This window comes from Mercenaria mercenaria, chromosome 12, assembly GCF_021730395.1.
Source record: "Mercenaria mercenaria strain notata chromosome 12, MADL_Memer_1, whole genome shotgun sequence".
In the NCBI taxonomy this organism is placed as follows: domain Eukaryota; kingdom Metazoa; phylum Mollusca; class Bivalvia; order Venerida; family Veneridae; genus Mercenaria; species Mercenaria mercenaria.
In genome coordinates, this window is record NC_069372.1 from 47,421,265 (window position 1) to 47,444,053 (window position 22,789).

The 22,789-nt window shown below is 34.7% G+C and overlaps 1 protein-coding gene across 1 annotated transcript; it reads left to right on the top strand.

Annotated features, from left to right (window-relative positions):
- Positions 1 to 1,869: 1,869 nt before the first annotated feature.
- On the top strand, positions 1,870 to 18,924 carry LOC123535429 (uncharacterized). The gene is made up of 5 exons (XM_045318087.2): positions 1,870 to 1,970; positions 9,553 to 9,644; positions 17,144 to 17,380; positions 17,700 to 17,840; positions 18,549 to 18,924. The coding sequence occupies exons 2-5, from the start codon at positions 9,614 to 9,616 to the stop codon at positions 18,806 to 18,808; spliced, it is 669 nt and encodes a 222-aa protein (XP_045174022.2). The 5' UTR covers positions 1,870 to 1,970; positions 9,553 to 9,613; the 3' UTR covers positions 18,809 to 18,924.
- Positions 18,925 to 22,789: the final 3,865 nt, after the last annotated feature.

Genomic DNA, 22,789 nt, shown 5'->3' on the forward strand with positions numbered 1-22,789 from the left:
CCCCAATGTTATTTTTGAATGAAGTCAGCAAAATCCAGAACAGAACTACAGGATTCGACTTTATTTTTTCAATGTTGTAGTTAGAATTCTGTCTCATTAAATCTGTTTACTTGAGGCACCCTAGAGTAGTAAACAACATCGGCCCAAATGTGACCCTTGGCACAGAAGTGGTTAAAGAATGTAAGATTCTTTCACTAGTTGTAAGTGCATATGGGAATATCTGGCTCGAGGGTGACTGTTTAGGCGGTAACTAGGCTCCTGCCGAGTTACGGCATAAACAGTTTCCCGAGAGCCAGATATTCCTATATGCACCTACAGCCAGTGATCGAATATTTTTCTTGCATACCATATTCAAGAAATACTTGTAAAAATAGAATCAATCGAACGTGTTCCTTTTCAGAACTATTTCTTATATAGTAGCGCATTTAAACAAAGCGCGGGAAACCAACGTCCGCAAACAGGAAAGACGACATAATGTTTCAAAGACAACTGGCAAAGCTTAGTTCCGGTTTTGTTTTATCAGTTGCAGAGTAACGTTACAATTTTTTTTTTGATAAATTAACGTTTTTTGAATCGAGAAATATACTATCAGGAACAAAGAGGACCGTTTTATGAAATAATACATAAATTACTACATAACTCTTCTGTAAATAAGTAGTTCGTAATACGTCATTTACAGCACGAGAGTCATCTTACACCCTGGAGTGTAAGATGGATTTTTCCAGCACCGGTAAAAATACCGGAAATCCCAGTCTGGTATGCAAGAAAGAAGGATATCAATTTCTGTATATTCTGATATAAACAACGGTTGATACGCGTAACGGTGACGTCGATTATGACGTCAATTGCCGCTTGACGCCCGATCCTTTTCTACTCGGATAAATGAAGCCCAGCATATTTTTTATAAAAAAAAATCAGTGAACATGTAAGAATGAAAATAATCAAGACCTTCTTGTTGTCATCGTTTAATTTACCTCTACCTCGTCTAAACACTTCATCGTTATACGTTAAACAACAAACCACTTGAAAGCCTTGATTATTTGTGAAATGTAAGATAACATAAAATCATAACAAAACTAGAGGAGCTTCTTGGAAATTATACTATCAAGAAGTATATACGCTTGTATCTTGATAAAACATTTGTTTAAATAGGTGGAGATTTTGCGGAGACTTGACAGATATCTTTAAAGGTGGATAATCAGATTTTGGCTAAGTAACGGATTTGTTTTAAACTTTAACATCTGATCATTTACACTCATTTATGTTCAGTTAGCGCTTAATACAAGTATGGTTATAAGGTGATATTTTTAATAATTGGTTTTCCTATTGCAGTTGCCCAACCAAGATCGAGTTATTTTATCATAAGTATAAATGTGATAAACATACTTTACCTAAGAAAATGTATAACTAACCGATATATTGTATTATATTCGTAAAATAATTGCATTAACAATTACATATATAGATTGAATTCATTAGAAATGCAAGTTTGAAAAATTATTATTACCTCCCTTTGCCTATCTTGGTTGCGCAACCAAGATAGAATGGAAAAAAATGAAATTCAGAAGCTACATGCATTTTAAAACCCACCTTTTGATTCAGATTGTTAAATATTTGGTATATCTATCCAATGCGAATGTAAAACTCGGAATTATATGGAAATAAAAAGAAATACCAAGCATTTTAAATATTTTCATATTAAAGGGGCGTAATTACAAATTTTTATGAAAATCATTAAAGTATACATTTCTAACAGGGATCTAACTCTAAGTAATGGGTATTTTTGTTTCTTAAATAAATCTCTAACAGAATATACAAAAAGTAAAAAATGTCACTAAATTTTGCTTAAATGTGATTGACCACCTTTAAATGCACACGTAAAATTAATTTTGCGTAGTTTTCGTCACAGACATATTAGGTTATAAGCGGGACATACATTTTTCTCGACAGGAATTATTTCAGCTATCGAGGTATTTAAGTATTTTGCATTTTACTTAAAGATTACTTGTCAGTAAATTTAATTTCTGATTGCATTTAGATGCTAAATGAAATATAATAAAATACAGAAATATCGTCATTTACAGATCAGCTCATGCGAGAAATCCACTTTCCATTCTTCCTCGAAGAAAAACTCTTGCGCAGCGAGGAATTCCTCCGAGTACTGCTTTATTCTGACTTGGATTACCGACTTATATAGTTTAATCACTTTAGCGGAATTTCGTCGACCGCCTTTAAAGAAAAGTAATTTGTTAATTTTTTATATTGAAATAATTTCTGACTTTGCGAATTAAATTTAGCAATAAAGTTCTGTAAAATGCACCAAATTAAATAGAATTTATAACTAGATACACTTTAAAATAAAATCCGCTGAAAAGAGTAAGTTGCTTAGTATGACATTGAAATACTTACAGACTATGCTACTGAAATTAGATTCTTTTATTTTGTAAAACGGACAAACTTTAAAAATTATAGAAAGCTTAACAAACTTTCAAATAATTGCCATTAAGGAATAGTGATTTATTAAACATTATATTGAAATAGTTTCTGACATATATAAAACTAGATAAACTAAGATAATGGCCGTTAAATAATAATGATCTTTATTATGAAATCATAGGAGAAATGTTTAAAATTTTCATAATGAAAATGGTTTTTCTTATATTTATTTGGAAGGAATTTTGAAAAAGATAAAGACATTACTGGCTTATCCACTCAAAGATTCATACAATATTATTACTGAACAGCAAAAAAAAAAAAACAACAACTGTTTATTTTATCGTAAAATAAAAAGATACTTTTATTATTCACAAATACTGTGTTTTTGTCGCATATCACTACGTAAAATATAATTACCCTGCTCTGAGTAACTTGATATCTGCCCTCGAAGTTACTTGAAGACCCAATTAAATTTGTATTCGTCTCAGAGTCACTCGGAGGAATTCCGTCAAGTAACTCGGGGAACAAAAGAAACCAATACAGGTGTGTATTCCGCTGAAGGATTTCATCTCGTGTCACTCCGATGATTTTCTTCGAGTGACTTCGCATAAATCCCCGGAGTCAGATAGCGAAATTCCTTGACACGAAGAAACTTCGAGTCAGAGCCTAGGTACTCGTTTTGGCCATCCTTCGGGGATCGAATAGAATTGGTTTTCTGTGTGAGCTGATCTGTAGATTGTGAAATGCATGGCCAGTCAAAATCAATAAAATAATCACATAAAACATACACAAAACGAAACTCATAGCACGCAGAGTGCACACTACTAACACACACACACATACAAAGCAAGCGCACGAGGATAAAATAAACAAATAAAGGAACACAGTGGGGCACCACCGTGGAACGGTCTGTGGCAAAAACACCACTGGTGCGCAAACACTATTAGCGTTCGCATTTATTTTGATGACGAGAAAACACGAAAAGGTAATAATGGAAGCATTAAACATAAAACTGATAAATAAAAACAGAAGTACATATGAGCCGCGCCATGAGAAAACCAACATAGTGCGTTTGCGACCCGTATGGATTCAGACCAGCCTGCACATCCACACAGGATCCATGCTGTTGCTTTCTCTCATTGCAATAGGCTTTGAAAGAGAACAGCATGATGCACTGGTTGGTCTGGATCCATGCTGGATCCATGCTGGATCCATGCTGGTCGCAAAGCCACTATGTTGGTTTTCTCATCGCGCGGCTCATATATATATAATTTGGTAAATTTCAATATGTTTATATTGAAACAAGAGGGTCACGATGACCCTATATCGCTCACCTGTTAAACTTGGCTTTGGAATAATCAAGATAAACATTCTGGTTAAGTATCTTTTTGAGTGATAACAAGTTGTTTTTTTATTTGATTGGTCACTGAGTTTATGTTCCCACAGGACCTAGTTTCGAGCCTGGTCTTGGAATCACCAACTTGAAGATAAGTATTCTTATTAAGTTTTAGGAAGATGGGGTCTAGAGTGTTAACAGGTTTTTCCTTTGATTTGAGCGGGTGACCTAGCTTTTGACCCCAAATGACCATGTTTCGAACTTGGTCTAAGAACCATCAAGATAAAAATTCTAACTAAGTTGCATGAAGCTAGAGTATAAATGTGGCCTCAAGCGTGTTTACAAGGTTTTCTTTTGGTTTGACTAGGTGACTTAGTTTTTGACCCCATACGACCCAGTTGCAAACTTTGCCTATAGATCATTAAGATAAACATTCTGTGCAAGCTTGTATCAAATCAAAGCATAAATGAAACCCCTATATGGCATAAAGTGCCAAATTATACTCCTTTCAGGGGCGGTAACTCTAGAACACATGATGAAATCTAGCCGGTTTTCGAAAGGAATCGACATCTAATTGTGACTTCAGTTGTGTGTAAGTGTGGTTAAACTGCCACTCCTACTGCAAAAGCCAAAATAGCAAGTTTTAGCCCTATAAAGGACCACAACTCTGGAACCCATGATGGGATCTGGCCAGTTTTCGAGAGGAACCGAGACATTATGCCAATACAAGTTTTGTGCAAGTTTTATTAAAATCAATTGCGAAATGTGGTTTCTATCTTGTTCACAAACCAAAAAAGCAAAGTTTGGCCCTTTAAAGGGTCGTAACTCTGGAATCCATGATGAGATCAGGCCAGTTTTCGAAAGAAACCGATATATTATGCCAATTCAAGTTGTGTGTGAGATATATTTAAATCAATTACAAAATGTTGTCTCTATCGTGTTCACAAGGCAAAAATAGCAAATTGTGGCCATTCAAGGGGCCATTACTCTGGAACCTATGACGGGATCTGGTCCGTTTTCGAAAAGAACCGAGATATTATGCCAATGCAAGTTGTGTGCAAGATTGATAAAAATCGGTTGCAAAATATGGTCTGTATCGTGTTCACAAGAAATTGGACGACGAACGAAGGGCGATCAAGGTCATTGTTGAGGTACGATAAATAATAACCTATACAGGTTTATAAATGGCATATCAAAATTATTAGATAAGTAATTCACACAATATGATATGTAACATGTAAACATGTTGATACTTTAAAGAGATTACAGAAATATGTCAGAGATTTCAGATAAAAATGTAGATAAACTAAATAGTTCGACTTTTAACACAGATCTATTTATATTATCGGTCAATACGAAGAAAACATTGTTAACAGTAATGTACATGTATGTTTTATATGATAAAATAGATAAATACTTAAATAACTAATCCAAGAAACGAACTTAATATCTGGATGAAATAGGTTTTAAATCTAGAACCAAACGGGTATTAAACATGACATTTTGAAGGGAAAGGACTCTTTAGTCTAAATAAGCACCATTTATCATCACATTTAGAGGAAAAAAACAATTATAAATATCCAGCAGGAAAGCCACGTTCCAAAGAAAAGCATCCTGCCTGTACCGCTGATCAGCACGTGGGCACACACACAACCAACACGAACACGCACGCACCTAACGAAGCAAACACATGAGGACAAAACGAACAGATAAAGGACACATTGGGGCACCGCCTTGGAACGCTCTGTGACAAAAACACCACTGAGGTGCACTTAACCTCACTCTTACCCTCGCCATGTATAAAGAACATAGTACAGTGTAATAAAAGTAGATTCCTAACACACGCAATGGAAACAGTTTAGGCATATTACGTAGAACACAAAGTGCTTCGTAAATTCCACTGGCACCAGACCAGAAAGAAAATGCCCCCATACAAGTTATACCCTACTCCTAAGTATACTATAAGAACCATGGTCATGAACGGGAAAGTGCACTAACCAATTTCAATGGTACATTTAATACCTGCGTAGTGAATGGGAACACGCGGTAATTTATCTTCCATCATGCACCGATCACATTGTCTGAAATATGTGCACACTTCAGGCGAAATGTAAACAGACAAAAACAGAATGCAAACCGTTGTACAGTAAAATTCGAAATGATGAATGAAATTCATTTTAGAAATGATTTTGAATTTGAAGTCATACATTGGTATACATTTGTACTGTTTATTTAATCCACATTGCACATTTATGCTGTGTATACACAGTTCAGCATACACGTGTAGTTAAACGACAACTGACATACATTTTCACATTAACCAATCAAAATAGTTTTGTAATCTAGACTGGAACTTCATCAGGAAGTTCGACCAAGTTTTCTGTAATGTTGAAAAAAACTATAAACTATGCGTTGTTTCTCTTCGGTACACAACGGAAGATAAATTACCGCTTTTTCAATATCCATAGTACACATTTACCGAACTGTGCGTTTTAGGTATGAAATGCGCTGTTAAGATACATATAGGTCACTGGCGCCAGACCAGAAAGAAAACGCCTCTGTATATGTTATACCCTACCTCAAGGTATTCTATAAGAACCATGGTCATGAACAGGAAAATATACTAACCCGTTTCAATCGTAAATTTCTCGACTTAAACACGCAGTTCGGTGAATGGGTACTTAGTATATTGAACAAGTGATAACTTATCTTCCATCGTGCACCAGTCACATTGTCTCAATATTCCATATTGCTGAGATTATCAAATTATTTTATGCTTTCGTCAACGTTACAGAAAAAACTTGCTTGACCTTCCCTAATGAACATCCGATCTAGAGGTCACGGCAGTGTGCACATGTTTGGCGAAATGTAAACAAACAAAAACAGAATTTAAAAAAAATAATCATTTTTTACAATAAAACTCGAAATGATGAATGAAATTCATCTTGTATATGATCTTTAATTTGAAATCGTACATTGGTCTGCATCTATTCTGTTTATTTTATTCATTTTGCACATATATGCTGCATTTTCACATATTAGCGAAGACGTGTACTAAAATGACGATTGACATACATTTTCACATTAGCCAATCAGAATGGTTATGTAATCTAGAACGGAAATTCACCAGGGAAGTTCAAGCAAGTTTTTTGTGTAACGTTGAAAAAACTATAAACTACGCGTTGTTTTCCTAGGATAAGATGTATTGAAGAAATGTGACCGGTACACAATGGAAGATAAATTACCACTTGTTTGATATCCATAGTACATATTTACCGAACTGCGTGTTTTATGGGGGCAAGGGACAGTAAATTTGAAAATTCCACAACTCTTCGCTGATACCAGTGCGAAACAAATCATTAAAAATCCAATTTTGATAAATTCACGGCAATTTTGAGCGAATGTCTTGCATAGACATAGCACTTCATTATGTGACATTTTCAGCATGCCGATTCTGTTAATTCTGTGATAAAAACGAGAAAAATGCAGGTTTCAGGACACAAAATTTTGAGACAAAAATGGCCCAAAAAGCACACCTTGCGCGGCCTGTACCGTATTATCTGCAAATGACTGACCTAGCATGTGGCCAGACAAAAATTATGGTGGGAAGAAAATGGTCTCATAACAGTTTACTTTTTCCGCAAATTTGAGCTGAAGCTGGATGGATGGATGACCGTTTCCAAGTCGTCTGACTTCCGTTACCTCAGGTAAAGTTTTAGACCCGGCCGTCTACATGGAACTAGGAAAATCGATACAAGCACATATTTATTTTACACAATAATCACTCGTACGCAGGAATCCTTAGTTCTATAAACATCATAAATAACCAGTTGAATAGATATGCCTGTAAAGTACATATGTCTATTTTATTTAAAAAACGTACCCGGGCCAAATGCGAAACTGGCCCCTGCCACTTTAGGTATGAAATGCGCGACTGAAACGGGTTAGTATATTTTCCCGTTCATGACCATGGTTCTTAAAGAGTACCTAGGGGTAGGGTATATTATCTACAGAGGCATTTTTTTCTGGTCTAGCGCCAGTGACATTTATTTATTATACCAGATTTATATAGCGCCGTTTTCATGATCAATTTCACGTTCAAAGGCGCTTTACATAGTTCAAATGCAGCCACACAGGGCGCATAATTCATCCTCTACTAGTACAGACACAGAGCGATCTGACCAGAGGGACAGAGTGAGACAAAGCCCCCACGACAGAGAAATCAGAAATCAGATACAGGCTTGTCCGGCTAACTTAGCCTAGCTCGTTTCGAATAGACAGCCTGGTTCTTTAACGTGCCCAATGTATAGCACTGATACACGCAAGGATTGCCTGGGTTCCTGACCAGTACACCTCTAGTTGGGTGGGAAACACTGAAAAGCGTTTCTGAAAATTCCCGAGTAGCTGCCGGGGATCGAACCCCCGACCTCAGGATTGGAAGGCCAGTGTGCAAACAACTGAGCTATCCGTCCACCCATGGGTTAGTATATTTTCCCGTTCATGACCAATGATCTTGTAGTGGGTATAACTTGTACTCTTTCTGGTCTGGTGCCAGTAGTAAATTCATATAAAAAAACAACAAAGAACGCATGTAATGAAAGGCTTTGCAGACGACAGAGCAACAAGGGATACACCCGTAAGGCCTCGGCGACCCGATAAATAAGAGTTTATCAGAGTTTTTGTATACTTTATCGCGAAATCTTTTCACGTGAGCTTTTACAGGTATTAAACATACTGTAATGCCACAGTCACACATACGGCGCAAATAGCTACGTTTAGCTACGGATAGAAACGTAGTAATCCGTATCGATCCGTACCTGAGCGTACGGACTGGTACGAATTGATACGGGTTACTACTTTAAGGTACGGCTCAGGTACGGATCGATAAGGATCGATACGGATTACTACGTTTCTATCCGTGGTTAGATGTAGCTATCCGCGCCGTATGTGTGACTGGGGTATTACTAATTTAGAAATATTGGTAGTGGTACAAGAGCTTGAATAAGCGATTTGGGCTGTTTAATGTAATTTGCGTGTAAAATACGGCTATGTGCAATATATCTTTTTTTTGTGTCTCTTATTAGTGCAGGTTTAAGCGGTCTTAATATTTCTCGTTGTTTTCTACTAACTATACTGTTTATGAATATCTTGAAAAATTTAAATATTTTATACTTCCCGCACAAAAGCCAGTATGTTCGCTCACATGAAGAACTCCTTTGGGGGTGTCAAGAATGTGTTGATTGTGTAAAGTCACTCTGTTTCGAAAGATTAAGGTTTTTGTTGACATCCCAGGTGTTTGTCCAGCCAGTAAGTGACCGCTTCTTCTCAAAGTCTGTGTGTGAATCCAGTGTTAAGGAATTCAACGCCGAAGAAAGCAATAATAGTGTTCGGATCTGTGTGTTTAGGCAGCTGTTTAACGAAGTCAATTGTGGACTTCTTGTGAAATATGCATGTCCGTTTGTGCTGCTAGGCGCTTTGTCGCAAAAGGTCTGGTATATTGTGGTGGTGATTAGTTTGTATAGAATCCCGATCCCTCTACCTAAAAAATGTATAACACGAATTTGTATATATAATATTTTATGCTTTTAAAACAAAATAAACGCTTAGACCCGATCTTAAAATATTTAAACGGTTTTTAAAAAGGTGACTGTGACAAGGTATAGACTGGCATCCGTCGTTAGAGTCATTAATTAAATCTAAAGCACCTAGCCATAAAATCAATCCTCTCTTATACCACTTTCTGAAACAGTGTCAGTATGAAGAACTTAATATTATTACAGATTATTTGATCTCAACAGACTTTGTTAGTCTAAAACAAGGTACAGTGAAGAGCGTACAAGAATGGGTAATACTAATGCGGCGGCAGGTCATAGTACGTATATTTATAATAGTTAATTCGTTCTACGTTTTCATTACTGTATAGTAAATTAGTAAATGTTATCTCTTTACTATTTGAAAATTAACAAAAGAGCCGTGCCATGAGAAAACCAACATAGTGGGTGTGCGACCAGCATGGATCCAGACCAGCCTGCGCATCCGCGCAGTCTGGTCAGGATCCATGCTGTTCGCTTTTAAAGCCTATTGGAATTAGAGAAACCATTAGCGAACAGCATGGATTCTGACCAGACTGCGCGGATGCGCAGGCTGGTCTGGATCCATGCTGGTCGCAAACCCACTATGTTGATTTTCTCATGGCACGGCTCAAATGTTTAAACAATTTGACGCTCGTTTTTGTTTTTTTTTAATTAATATCGAGTTTTTTTTCTGTTAATGTGAAGTATTGTTTTTGACACATTAAGTAAGGATAATTTCAATTTAGATCTATTTGTTAAATCAAATATATTTTAAACATTTTAACATGTCGCATAAGGGTTTACATCTAAAATACTTATTTAACTTACTATTCCTCTAAATAAAGATAATATAATTCAAATTAAAATAATCTAGTCACAGTGTACGTTTATACTTTTAATATAAAATATCTAATTATAGGCAAAAATTTAATAATTTTTGTATATATCGTGCAAAGTACGAAAAAAAAAACATAGAACATGTTTGTCGTTGCATAGGTGTCATTTTAAGACAAATTCTAACACAACTCGCATTAATTGCTATATATAAAGATGTAGCAAACGGCCTATATAATATGAATCGATAAAGTATGGTTGGCTGATACGTTTTATCCCTACGATTGTAACATAAGAGACTATACTTCTGTTCCATTACATACGAATTATACCAGGGCCAAACGGTTGTAAACAACATTTCAAAAACATAATTATGATAAAAGCCGTATTGACTTATATGCACGGCCGTAAAAAACTTTAGATTTCTACGTGCGAATAAGCTCAGTTATGATTCAGCAGTATGACATGAAGTATAACGTCATAATGATGTGACGTCATACAGAAGTTAAAGGCGTACGCTAGAATTCCCTGTATATGAGATGGGCGAAAATTTTCCCAATAACAGAATTTCTTTAAACTTTGGATATTGAAGGACAATCATCTAAGAAACAAAAAAATTGCAATAAAAATCATAGGTCACCGGATTCGAAAAAGAGTTATCTGCCCTTGAAATCGTCATTGATTGGGGAAATGCCGTTTTCAAGGGCAGATAACTCTTTTTCGAATCCGGTGACCTATGATTTTTATTGCATTTTTTTGCTTCTTAGATGATTGTCCTTCAATATCCAAAGTTTGAAGAAATTCTGTTATTGGGAAAATTTTCGCACCAAATTCTAGCATACGTCCTTAAGCTCGTTACACTAGATCAAGTAACAATTTATAATTCTGTTCATAAATAGTTTACGAGCTGTTTGTATAGGTTATTGATCATTTATTGAACTTTAATGCAATAAAGTTTGCCGAAACGGAGCGTAGCGTAGTGAAGGCAAAACTTAATGCATTAAAAGTTCAATAAGTTTATCTATAACCGACTTATATTTAAAACGCCCCATTTCATTTAACTGACAGGTTAAAGAAACAAAAAAAAAAACAACTCTCTGAAGTCTTAACCACGCCTTCGTCAGTTTCTTGGCATTCATTGGCTAGTCTTATCTTCGCTCATGATGCAGAAGTACATGTTTACTACAACTTGATACAAGGCCATTTTAGTGCCAACACCTTTAGCGAAACGGCGGTTGATCCAGTGCTGGAAGGTTTTAATTTAGTTATTATAAATACATAGTAGACAGCTCACTTATCGAGTGGTTTGTAGAACAATATTATATTCTTATTCAATGAAAATATAATATGCAGGTTTAACTCGTAATGATCTAAAAGTACAATTTAAGCAACTACATGTATTGTATAAATTAAACAAGACGAAGTAAGTGCATCCTGGTGTTATGTTAAATTTAGACCAGCAGAGGTAATTGATTGAGAGTGAAAGGTGCAGAAAGATCAAACTTGTACTTTATAAGTACAGCTTGTATTAAAATGAAGCTAATAATACAATTTGATATCTATATATTTGGTTCGTTTATTATATAGACACATTATTTCTTGTATGCAGTCCCTGTTTTGGTAATTGCTCCGCCTCCTTGAATGTGGGAAATCTATAGAAGGCGGAACAATGAATACTCATTAATTTTGAATTACTTCATCATTAAGTGGATCAAATTCTTTAGTAATGAAATAATATGAAAATAAGTTTGTTACTTTTTTGAAAATCCCTCGCTTGTCAATGGATAAAACAATGTGCGAATTATAAACTAGTTTATAAATACTTCTCAAAATTCTAAATAAAAAAGAAACAAAAACGTTGACTATGCAGCACTTTCTAACCAGGGGATAAATTGTAACAGTCTATGACCCGAATGATGTATTGCGCTGAAAATGAAGTACTGTAAAATGCGAATTATTTGCGTTGTTAGAACCGAGATTATAAACATGTTCCAATAATTTTATCACTTAATAAAATATGGGCAGTCATTCGGATGCGAATAATTGAATCACTCGCGCTACGCTTCTACGAGCAAATAGACCAGTTTCTCATTCGGCGAATTTAGCATTCTCGGGATTTCTCGCCAAATCCCTCATTTTCAAAACAAGGCGCAGACTGCCGGGTCAGAACTAAGTGATAATGATGATGAAGCGATAGGATGTAGCTTGACAAAATAATATACCATTCCTACAGAAAAGTCATTGTTCTCGAGTTCCTTAAAAGTCAATAAAAAAGAAATCTTAAATGTAAATTTTTAATTTGGTCAAAATTGATAGATCTAAATTGCATAAGTGCGACACAGTGCTCTGACATTCAAATCACTGCTATTTATCAAAATAGGTAGTTGATATTTAAAACTTTAATTCCTCTATTCTTTAGACTAATTTAAATATTAATACGTTTTTACGAGGAAAAGGCGCTAAAATGCTTTCTGTCCGTCACGGCCTTTTCAGTTGCTATAAATTTGTGTCTATTAGTAACAGTTACTAGATATTTTGTACAACGCTTTTTTCGTTTTTTTTTTTTTTTTTTTTTTTTTCATCATTTTTAATACTTATGCTCAGTTTTGCATATACCAGATTTCAAGTCAAGATCTTTATCATATTCGAGCACAAAAAAAGAGAATAAATTGAATCATTATGTATATAATACCAAGACACATTATAGAGCGCTGACTATCTTTTTAATTATTTAATCAAACACATCTTCTCATTGTTTGTATTAGCTCTTTAGTGCGAGTTTTAAGCTTTTACTTTCACTGATAATAATGAATATGTATAGAAATGAAGTTTTCATTCATTTCATTACGGAACCAACTGGCAGGTTATGTGTGAGGAAATCTTAAAAAAAAAACTAAGAATAAAATTCAATTTTGTCCGATATTTTAGTAGAAAGAACGATTATTAAAATATATCAATATATCCACCCGGCAGTCTGCGCCTCATTTTGGATAACAATGTGCAGATAACTTTGCATGTAACCACGGAATGGGAAAAGGGTCTATTTGATCCGTTATGAATCAGCAGTGACATCATAAATGTATGACATAAGGTATGACATCATCATGATGTGACGTCATAAAAAGTTAAGCTAGTAGCACTGGGTTTTTATAACAATAATCATGATAAGTGATGATTCTATTTATAAATAGTTTGCGACTTGTAAGATTACTGGTTTTTAAATACTTTTAAAAATTCTGATAAAAAAATCTAAACTAATTCAACTTTATCAAAACATACACTGCTTAAGTACATATTTTACTATATTTTATAACAAAAACCACGCGTATGAAAATGAGCTTGCTTGCTTTGATCACATGACCAAACAATTCTTCATCACGTGACCAAAATAACCTACAAAAATAGTATAATATTTCAGCACCATCCGCGTAGATCTATAATCGGTATTTAAACCAAGTTGCGTCTTTTGTAAACGTTTTAAATTAAAACTCAGTTCCTGCTAGGAAAGTTAATCGAAATTTTATTACTCTAACAACACCAAAGAACTTGTTTTGGTCACATGATCAGAAAACATCTAACTAGCGCGGCGTACGTTCTATTTTCTGATAAAATTACATCCGTGTATCAGTTGAACTTTGTAGCATAGAAATGGGTTAATGGAAAGATATACTGCATGAAATCAACAGAAGAGGTGTTATCCTATTTATTTCTCATAGAGAAAGATACGATCCTTTCATAATATTTACGTAAATAATTTTATTTGCACGACTTAAGAAAATAATTGCAGCCGTAACGGAGGGGACGAAAAATTCGTACCTGTTTCCCGAAAATAAGAACGTATGCACTTCAGTTTGATTTAATATTACATTCCAGCTGGTGTTTGTGATTGACATATCATTAAAGGGTATAATAAGTTCGAAAGAAACATTATTTTTTAACAAATTCGCCTTTTAATCGCCGGTAGATTTGCGGTATTTTCGTCTCCAAATATTCACGTTCTGGCGTACGATTTCTTCTGGGATAATTAAACAATAGCGGGATTCGGAAGACTGCAATGAAATTATTTGAGATCATTCAAACTAAGTTAGAAAAATTTCAGTTTTCAAAACTTGAATTTGAACAATAAAATTCATAAAAAAAGATCCTTTGGAAGCATAGAATGCAGCCAAGAAGAATAATAGCAGACTCGGTTTGATTAAGTCTGTTCATGAGAGGTAATGAAATGTGCCCCCTAGCGCCGGCTTAAGCAGAACTCTTTTACAAATATGTTGAATGGACTCTATGATCCCAAAGGACCAGAAAAATTTAACAACACTAAAACATGCATATTGTCATGATTATGAGGCATATTATATTAATCCACAGCTGAAAAATGACTGAATTCAACCCGAAGATCATGATGTGTGCTGATATTGGAGATATAAGTAGTTGTTTTGGTTGTTTTAAAATTGAATGAAACATTTAATTTCATTGTAAACATTCTTTTATGGTTGCTTTTAGTTTAAGAACTATTCTGAAGTGTTTTTTATTTATGTAATTTATGTTTAATATATTCATAGCCTTCTTTTACCAAGATGAGATCTCATTTGAAATAAAAAAAAATAATAACCTGTCAGAGGGGCCTGAACATGGAAACCCGTTTCTGATCAATAACTTGAGGACCACTTGACCCAGAATGTTGAAACTTCAAAGGATGTTTGGACATGTAGAGTAGATAACCCCTATTGATTTTTGAATCACTTGATCAAAAGTTAAGGTCACAGGAACCAGAACTTTGAAAACAGTTTCAAACCAATAACTTTAGAATCATTTGACTCAGAACCTTCAATCACGATGATAGGAATTACAAAGTCGATTACCATTAATGTTCTGGGGTCACTTGACTTAAGGGAAAGGTTACAGAGGCATGAATATTGAAAAACATTTTCTGGATCAGTAACTTGAGAATCGCTTGACCCAGAATGTTGAAATTTTCATAGGATGATTGGACATGCTGAGTAGATGATCCCTGTTGCTTTTGGACTCACTCGATCAAAGATCAAGATCACAGGGGCCTGAACATGGAACACGGTTTACTTGAGAACCATTTGACCCAGAATTTTGTAACTAAATAGGGTGACTGGACATGCCAAGTAGATGATCTCTATTGCAGCCAAACATTGATGTCTCTGTCTTTCGCTCCTATCCTCTATTGACTTCTTGCCTATTACGACTATGCATTGGGGGACTAGGGAGACATGGGCATCTTCTAACTTGAAATTTAATTGCCCTCATTCGAAGGAGGAGGGGTATATTGTAAATATTAATGTTTGATGATGGATGTTGGTCGGTCTGTAGACAAATCAGTTTCCGGATGATAATTGGAGAACGCTTGGGCCTAGGATCATGAGATCGGGATATTTGTCATGACCAGCTAATGACCCCTACTGGTTTTGAGTTCAGTAGGTCAAAGGTCAATATCACATTGACAGTAGAACTTTTTTGCCAGAAAACTAGATTATGCTTTGGTCTAAGACCACATTTGATACGGAGGTCATTTAAGACTGGTAAATGACCCATGATTATTGATTTAAGATCAATACGTTAAATGTCCAGTAGGCAGTGACCAAATAATTTCTGTTCCTTGTCAGTTAATTTATGCAAGTGTTCTACAAGCTCTTGTTATAACTAGAATCTCCAAACAACACATAATTATCAATTAGTCCATGACCTTTGCTCACATTTACTTTTATTCTCCTTGTTCCAGTAAAAGCAGGGTGTTCCCATTGATTTGTTTAAAAATGCTTATAATTCAAAAAAGATTTTGAGCAAAATTAACCAAACCTCACAAAATTTTCAATAAGCACACGAGCTTTGCTCATATATTATTTTACCCCTTGATTTGGTAAAAGAAAGGTTGAAAATGCTTATTGATCAAAAGTAGTTTAACTAGAATCACCAAAATTAAGCTAACTGTTCATGCCTAATACCAGAAGCTGTCAACCGCTGCCCACATCAGTCCTCTCAGTGCTTTGATTTCTAGTTAGTTTTACTTTTTTTCAATATTGATTATTGATTTTACTGTACAAAAGTGATTTTTTTTTTCATTTTATTCTTGCTGTTCAAAGTAAATTTACCTCTGAAACAGAAGGAGGCAGAGTTGGACATCTTCAAAAATACTGACTTACACGCGATAAAAGTTCTCCATTTCGCCTTTACTCTTAAGATTACATATTATGGAAGAAATGTACATAGTTTTCACTTCTGTCCCAAGTTTATTTTTGAATGAAGTGAGCAAAATTTAATATTTTCAGTGTTGGAGTTAGAATTCTTTCAAAGCTTTAGGCACCCTAGAAAAAAAAAAATGACCACGAATCCAGGGTCTGTGACGTCGAGCCCCGCTCCTTCTTGAATTTGGGCGTTCTTCTGTAACTGTCAATATCCTCCTACTAAAATACAAACTTCTGAAAGAGTCGCCCATTTGGGATCGATTTTGAAAAACTAAGCAATGAATCAATCTGCATGCATGTAAGAACAAAATGTTTTGTTTTTACTCAAAGTATACTTATTTTATTTCCGAAACGATGTGAAAGGTGCTGTTGCTTTGGAATATGTTTAACTTGATAATTTTGTAAAAATGGTAGTAAAAAATCAAAAGGATAAAAAGGGAAAAATCAAATTTAGGTTTTGTATAAAAAACAAAAAAAAAACGTTTAGATAAGTTTTAGCAGATAACAATAAGACGAAATACATTGAATTTTCACAAGAAATAAAAAAGAAATATTCAAATCATTACATGTAAAAATGTTTAAAGCAGGTAGATCTATTAATAAAATTCTTCAGTTATAAAACCACACGTGTGGAAGTTGATGAGCCTAGATACAGAAGTTATCATATTTCGTAGACTGGCGTTTAATATTTCTCTATTAAGATAATCATTATCCCCCGCTTTCAATTTATGTAAATCTAAACGACTAGATTATAGATGCTTCAGGTAGGACTTTCCAGCAGCTCAATCTAGAACAGCAAGAGCAATATAGTGGAGACTCAAGAGAGGGATTAGTTAAGCAATATGGACAGCTTACAACTCAACTGCATGAACTAAAACAAATATATGACGATATTTATTCTTCTGCCGTCCAGAGTGCTGCAACAGAATATTTAAGAAGCAAGAATAACTTTTTTCTACGGCGAAAACAAAAGGTCAAAGCTATCCTCAAAGGTATTAGTAAGACTAAATATGATTATTTAAATGTTAACTTCCATTTCTGACTAATATTACCCGTCGTGTTTATTTCATAAATGTTTAAATTAATAATATTTATAAGGCGTTTTCACAAACTGAGATGCTCCGGACGTGTAAATCAGCATAATGTTTTTTACAGACATTGTGACATTGTACGATGCGAATCATGGTTTTATTAGGCAATTAGATAGATGGTTTCTAAACAGGATGAAATAATGTTGACCAATCTAACAGAATATGTAGTATACGAAGAAGTCATAAGTTGTACCATTATGTTTTATTTCTTATCCAAAAGGAAGTGTCGGGGATGCAGTTATGGACAAATTCCTACAGCCGACCAATGAATGCTCTCGCAATGGGAACATGCGTGCGGGAGGATTATTAGCAGCCGCCAGACAATTTGCAGAAGCTGCCGATAAAGTGCGAGTCTTTTCAGGTAAAAGTGCCGTAGTTATATTATGTAGTTTACTGTCATGAATGTAAGACAGTAAGACAATGCAAGTTTCATTTTCCGTAATAAAGAGGAGGTGAATGAACTCCACGCGTTAAAATTATGGTTCATTAGGCATATGTATACATGTCTTATTATGGGTTATGAGCTAGCCAGGTTCAAATGAACCAGCGTGGTTCAAAAAGGCCATCTCTCTGACCTGTTGAGTACTGAAAAATATACTTGATATCAATCTCTTTGAATTTATTAGATTTTTTTCCCACTTACGTCTCAGTATTTCATCCCGGGAAGTATAAAATGAAATAGAATATATAAGTTGGGGCACCTTATTTGCAATTTTATTTTTTTTTTCAAATAGGCAGTCTCACAGACTGAATACATATGTGCAAATGCTTCATACTGGCTTCGGACACGAAAAATAAAGGCTGTTGCTAAATATTGGACTACACGAGTAAATTGAATGTGTATATTAATCGTTTTCCTCGTGCAGTCCAATATCAAATAAACAGTCCAATATATAAAAAATATTGGACTGCACGTTGAAAATACTATTCTGAGTTCCATAGAAAGCAGTCCAGTATTAAAATTACAGTACTGCGAGTACAAAGGAGTAACGTCATGACAATATTTTAATCAATGTTATAACTCGACATTCCACTAAACTGAGAAAAAAATGTACTGATTAAATTTCAGATAGACAAAGAGAAGTTGAGCACCTAACCACAGAGCAATTAAAACGAGAAATCAGACAAAAAGACAGAGAAATAAAGCTTATAAAGAGGAAATTAGAAGAATTGCACAATGAATTGATGTCTCTCAAAGAAAGATATGAAGAAACTAAGCAGATACCGAAGTTCAGGCGGTATTCTGCAAGGAAAGAAATTTTGAAATCTTTCATTAAACAAAACACTACCGCTTCTCCAGAATCGCCGGTGCCAGTATCTGGAGTTTGAAAATTGGTGACACTCGCATCAATTACAGCATAAAATACTACATGTTGTATTCAATAAAAATATTTTTCTGTGTCTCATTTAATAATGACAATGATAAAGGGTTGTCGTAAACATTATTTTTATCATTGACATTGTTTTAAATGGCCGGCAACTCTGTTGTTTAATTAATTAACTATTTTATATTTCTTTATTTAATTCCACACATTGTAATTCAAGACAGCACGTTGACTCATTGATAATAATATTATAAATCGACGGTCCATAGTTTGTGCTTTGGACCGAAATGTAGTTCAATCATTAAATACTGCTGGGATAAGGTAATTTAAACACTAAAGCCGGAAAATTTCCTTATTGTTACAGCATTCCGGGTTCGATTCCAGACGCTGTCATCTTATTTTCTTGCTTTGGCATTTCTTAAAATGTTTAGAAACAAAAACTCATATTCTAATGTTCGCAACATGACAACATATTTGAAAGAATCTGGAGGTCAGTGCCTTTAACGTTGTGAAAGATTAAACGTTACTTTACGCTAAAATCTAGAGAATTTGCTATTTTTAAACTGCAAGTGTGTCATAGTTTCTCTTTCGATTTTCTAAAGTTATACACCACTAGAAAGCTTGAGCTCTGAGCTTTTCAAAGATGTACCATTTGATATATTTTCTTTTATTATGTGCATTGAAATGATTGTTAAACCTGACCACGAACTTGTACATAAAGATTATGTAGAGAGATATAAGCGGTCGGTATACTCGTAAATAATCAGTAAAAGTAGTGCGGAAATAGAACGGCGGATTAATCTGCTTCATTGAAAACTGTCATTATAGAATTCTAGCAGTATCAAGAATACAGTTATAACAGGTTTCGCGGTTTCAACCTAGAAGCATGAAGAAATTTCGGGCAACAGATCTGACTATTGACCTGAAAGCTATTCAATGAGTGTATATTATATCCGGAACTATCTTACATTAAGTAAGAAATTAGAGGCGTGCTCTCTAATTGAATTTTTATAAAGTTTATGGAATGAATAAGAGATAAAGCTAATAAGTGAAAAATAGTGTGCATTTATTTACTTCTAAAATTAAAATCAAATAAATAGGAATTAAAAGTCAAATTTTGATTTACAGTATAATAAAACTATTCTTTAAATATGACGGTTTGGATGTTTATGAAGTGATATGTATAGACGTGCAAATGTATTCATTTATAGAGGATACTACATGAGTGAATTTTCTTACTTTCTTGTGTACTCAACTCCTCCTACAGTTTCAATCTAATTGACATGAAACTTAGCACACAACATCAACATGAAGTAGACATGGGCATATTGTCGGCACCATTATGTTAGATTAACTTATTACGAGTTATGACCCTTTTCAGACTTTGGAATATGGCAACTACAACAGAATATATTAAATCTTTAATTCGCTCGTGAACTTCAGATTTTAAATGTTTATAAGTGGCACAGTCACTTAGGAAATTGTTGTATCAGATGTTCACTCGGGTGACAGGCAATTCTATCTAAAAAAATATCCTCCATAAATATGATTATATAGAGGTTATTTTTTTTTTGTTTCGGTGTAATGTTTCGCCTAGTGAGGTGTGGCTGTACCACTTAATATAGATTTAAAATCTGGAGATCACAGAAAATATTCGATATTTCACAAAAGCAGACACTTTTTCATTTCACTTCTTTTGTGATTCTGGATGATTTGCAACAAGTCCAAATGTGGTTAATATTCGTCTTAAGGCAGGTAAAATTGTATTTAATTCTTTTACTGATATTTATAAAATAGCCCTTAAGGGTGTTTCTCTTGTTGCTCTGTCTTCTGAAAAGGCATTGAATACATACGTTTTTGGTTCTTAAGGTTTGCTTTTTATATATTTGTACACGAGCATTTTTGTGTTTTACATGCCATGCCTTTTTGTTTCCATTACGTGTATAAGAGATTTACCTGGAGGGGATTACTTTTATTTACACTGTCCCGTGTCCTTGGAACATGGTGGGGGTAAGAGTGAGGTTGGGTGCGCACCATAAACCGGTTTAAGCTCCCCAGTGGTGTTTTTGCCACTGACCGTTCCAAGGTGGTGCCCCACTGTGTTCCTTTGTTTGTTCGCTTTGTCCTGATGTGTTGGCTTTGTGTGTGTGTGTTCCTTTGTTTGTTCGTTTTGTCCTAATGTGTTGGCTGTGTGTGTGTGTGTGTGTGCGTGTGTGTGTGTGTGTGTGTGTGGTGCACGCGTCTGCGTGCTGAGGGTTTCGTTTTGAGGAGGCTGCGTTTTTGGTGCTTGGCATTCCCTGTTTGATATTTGTCTTTGTTTTTTTTACAAAAATAAATGTTTTGCGTTCCATGAGAATTAGAAAATCAAAATATATGTTCGGATATTGATCTTTTCGACATCTCAACAGAACAGTGAAAAAACCCGTACAAGTTAACTGGAATTCACCATTCAAAAAAAAAAAAAAAAAAAATACAGTTCCTATTTTTGACTTGGAATATCGTGTAATCTACGACAAAAAAGAATCAAAGTCGTTTCGAATCAGTCAGTTTGATGAATACCGTCAGAAATATTTAGTTTTAGTAATTATTAAGTGCGGTTTTTGAATTTTAAAAGACTTTTTCCCGCGTACGACACAACATTGTTCATGTTTGTTGTGAATGACGTCGGATCACGCGTCTAATCCCGCAGAAAGGACTACTCTGGTATTAATGCACCTGCAGACACTTGAGGGGTCTAGACCCCCTTCTACCGTCTCTGTTAGCAGTTTCTGTAAGTCAATACATTTCAGCATTTTAACACGAACAGGCCATATAAATCTATCATAAAGAATTTCTTATCAAATTTTCAGAATGTTTTAAAAAATAATTTTACTATTGATGCTGTAAATACTAAATGATTGAAAAGAAAGAAACCGACACTTGGAAACAATAGTCGACTCAGCTTAACTGTTAGATTTTCAAATCGATCTCACAAATGATACTGGTCCTGACAACTGACATTCGAAATTCTATGAGAAAAATCGATATCTTTCACCTACCGGTCAGATTTCCTTCTATGGAACAACACGGTGCGAATAGATACTCGTCCTGCATACACCACATGCTGGCAAAGGCAAGTAGCAAAATTAAGATGCTTTCATCTCTATTGAACCGGATAACTGCTACACCTGGACCGTTCATTATGAAACTTACATATCGTTTTTTCTTTCTTCTTTTTTTCTTTTGCTGACCTCTTGCCTTCTTCTTCGTAAGCCTATGCTATTCATCATGTATTCAGTCATACCTCAATTAGACGTACATGTTCTTGTATTTGTTAATGGTAAACATGTATCGTGCCTTTCTCTATTAATACTAATGGATTTAGCGATGTGTTGAACGGTAATTGTGCATTTAGACATTTGCTATTTATAAAACTGTATGAATTTCCTAAAATATCTTATTTGACATTCAATAAAAATAGCCTTTTTTAGAAGCAAGAAAAGACAAGAATTACCTCAGTAAAGTCGTGGTTACGTATGCTGTCACCCGACATATACTAGATCTAGTGCGCTAAACATATCCTGTAATAGCAACTCAGGAATAGATACAGTGATTTAAGTCTTTATTAAGATGTTTATAATTGTAGTCTTTCGACATGGTTTATTTCTATCACGTACTAATAAGCTTTGATAATGTGGCAGTTGAGTCCAATAAGTCTAGGGATGTTCAAAGATAATCCGTCATAGATCCATTTTAAAGTAAATATTGGATTTACCTGTATTGGAAAATAACAGTGTCGATTGTATTGAGGTCAGCTGCCACATTATCAAAGTTTATTAGTATTTGATATTTTATATTATGTTAGTTTCTTCTGAAAGAAAAATGTAACAGACTTAAAAATATGTCAACCATGACACGCTTGTCGTTGCAGTGTAAACGACATCTTACGACAACAGATCATCACCTAACAAATCGTTAAGGAAGTAAAGTAGCTAGTTGAAACTGG

Coding starts and splice junctions, on each gene's coding strand:
- LOC123535429 (XM_045318087.2), top strand. CDS start 9,614: ATGGGTAATACTAATGCGGCGGCAGGTCATA. Junction 9,645..17,143: donor TAATGCGGCGGCAGGTCATA/GTACGTATATTT, acceptor ACTAGATTATAG/ATGCTTCAGGTAGGACTTTC. Junction 17,381..17,699: donor GGTCAAAGCTATCCTCAAAG/GTATTAGTAAGA, acceptor CTTATCCAAAAG/GAAGTGTCGGGGATGCAGTT.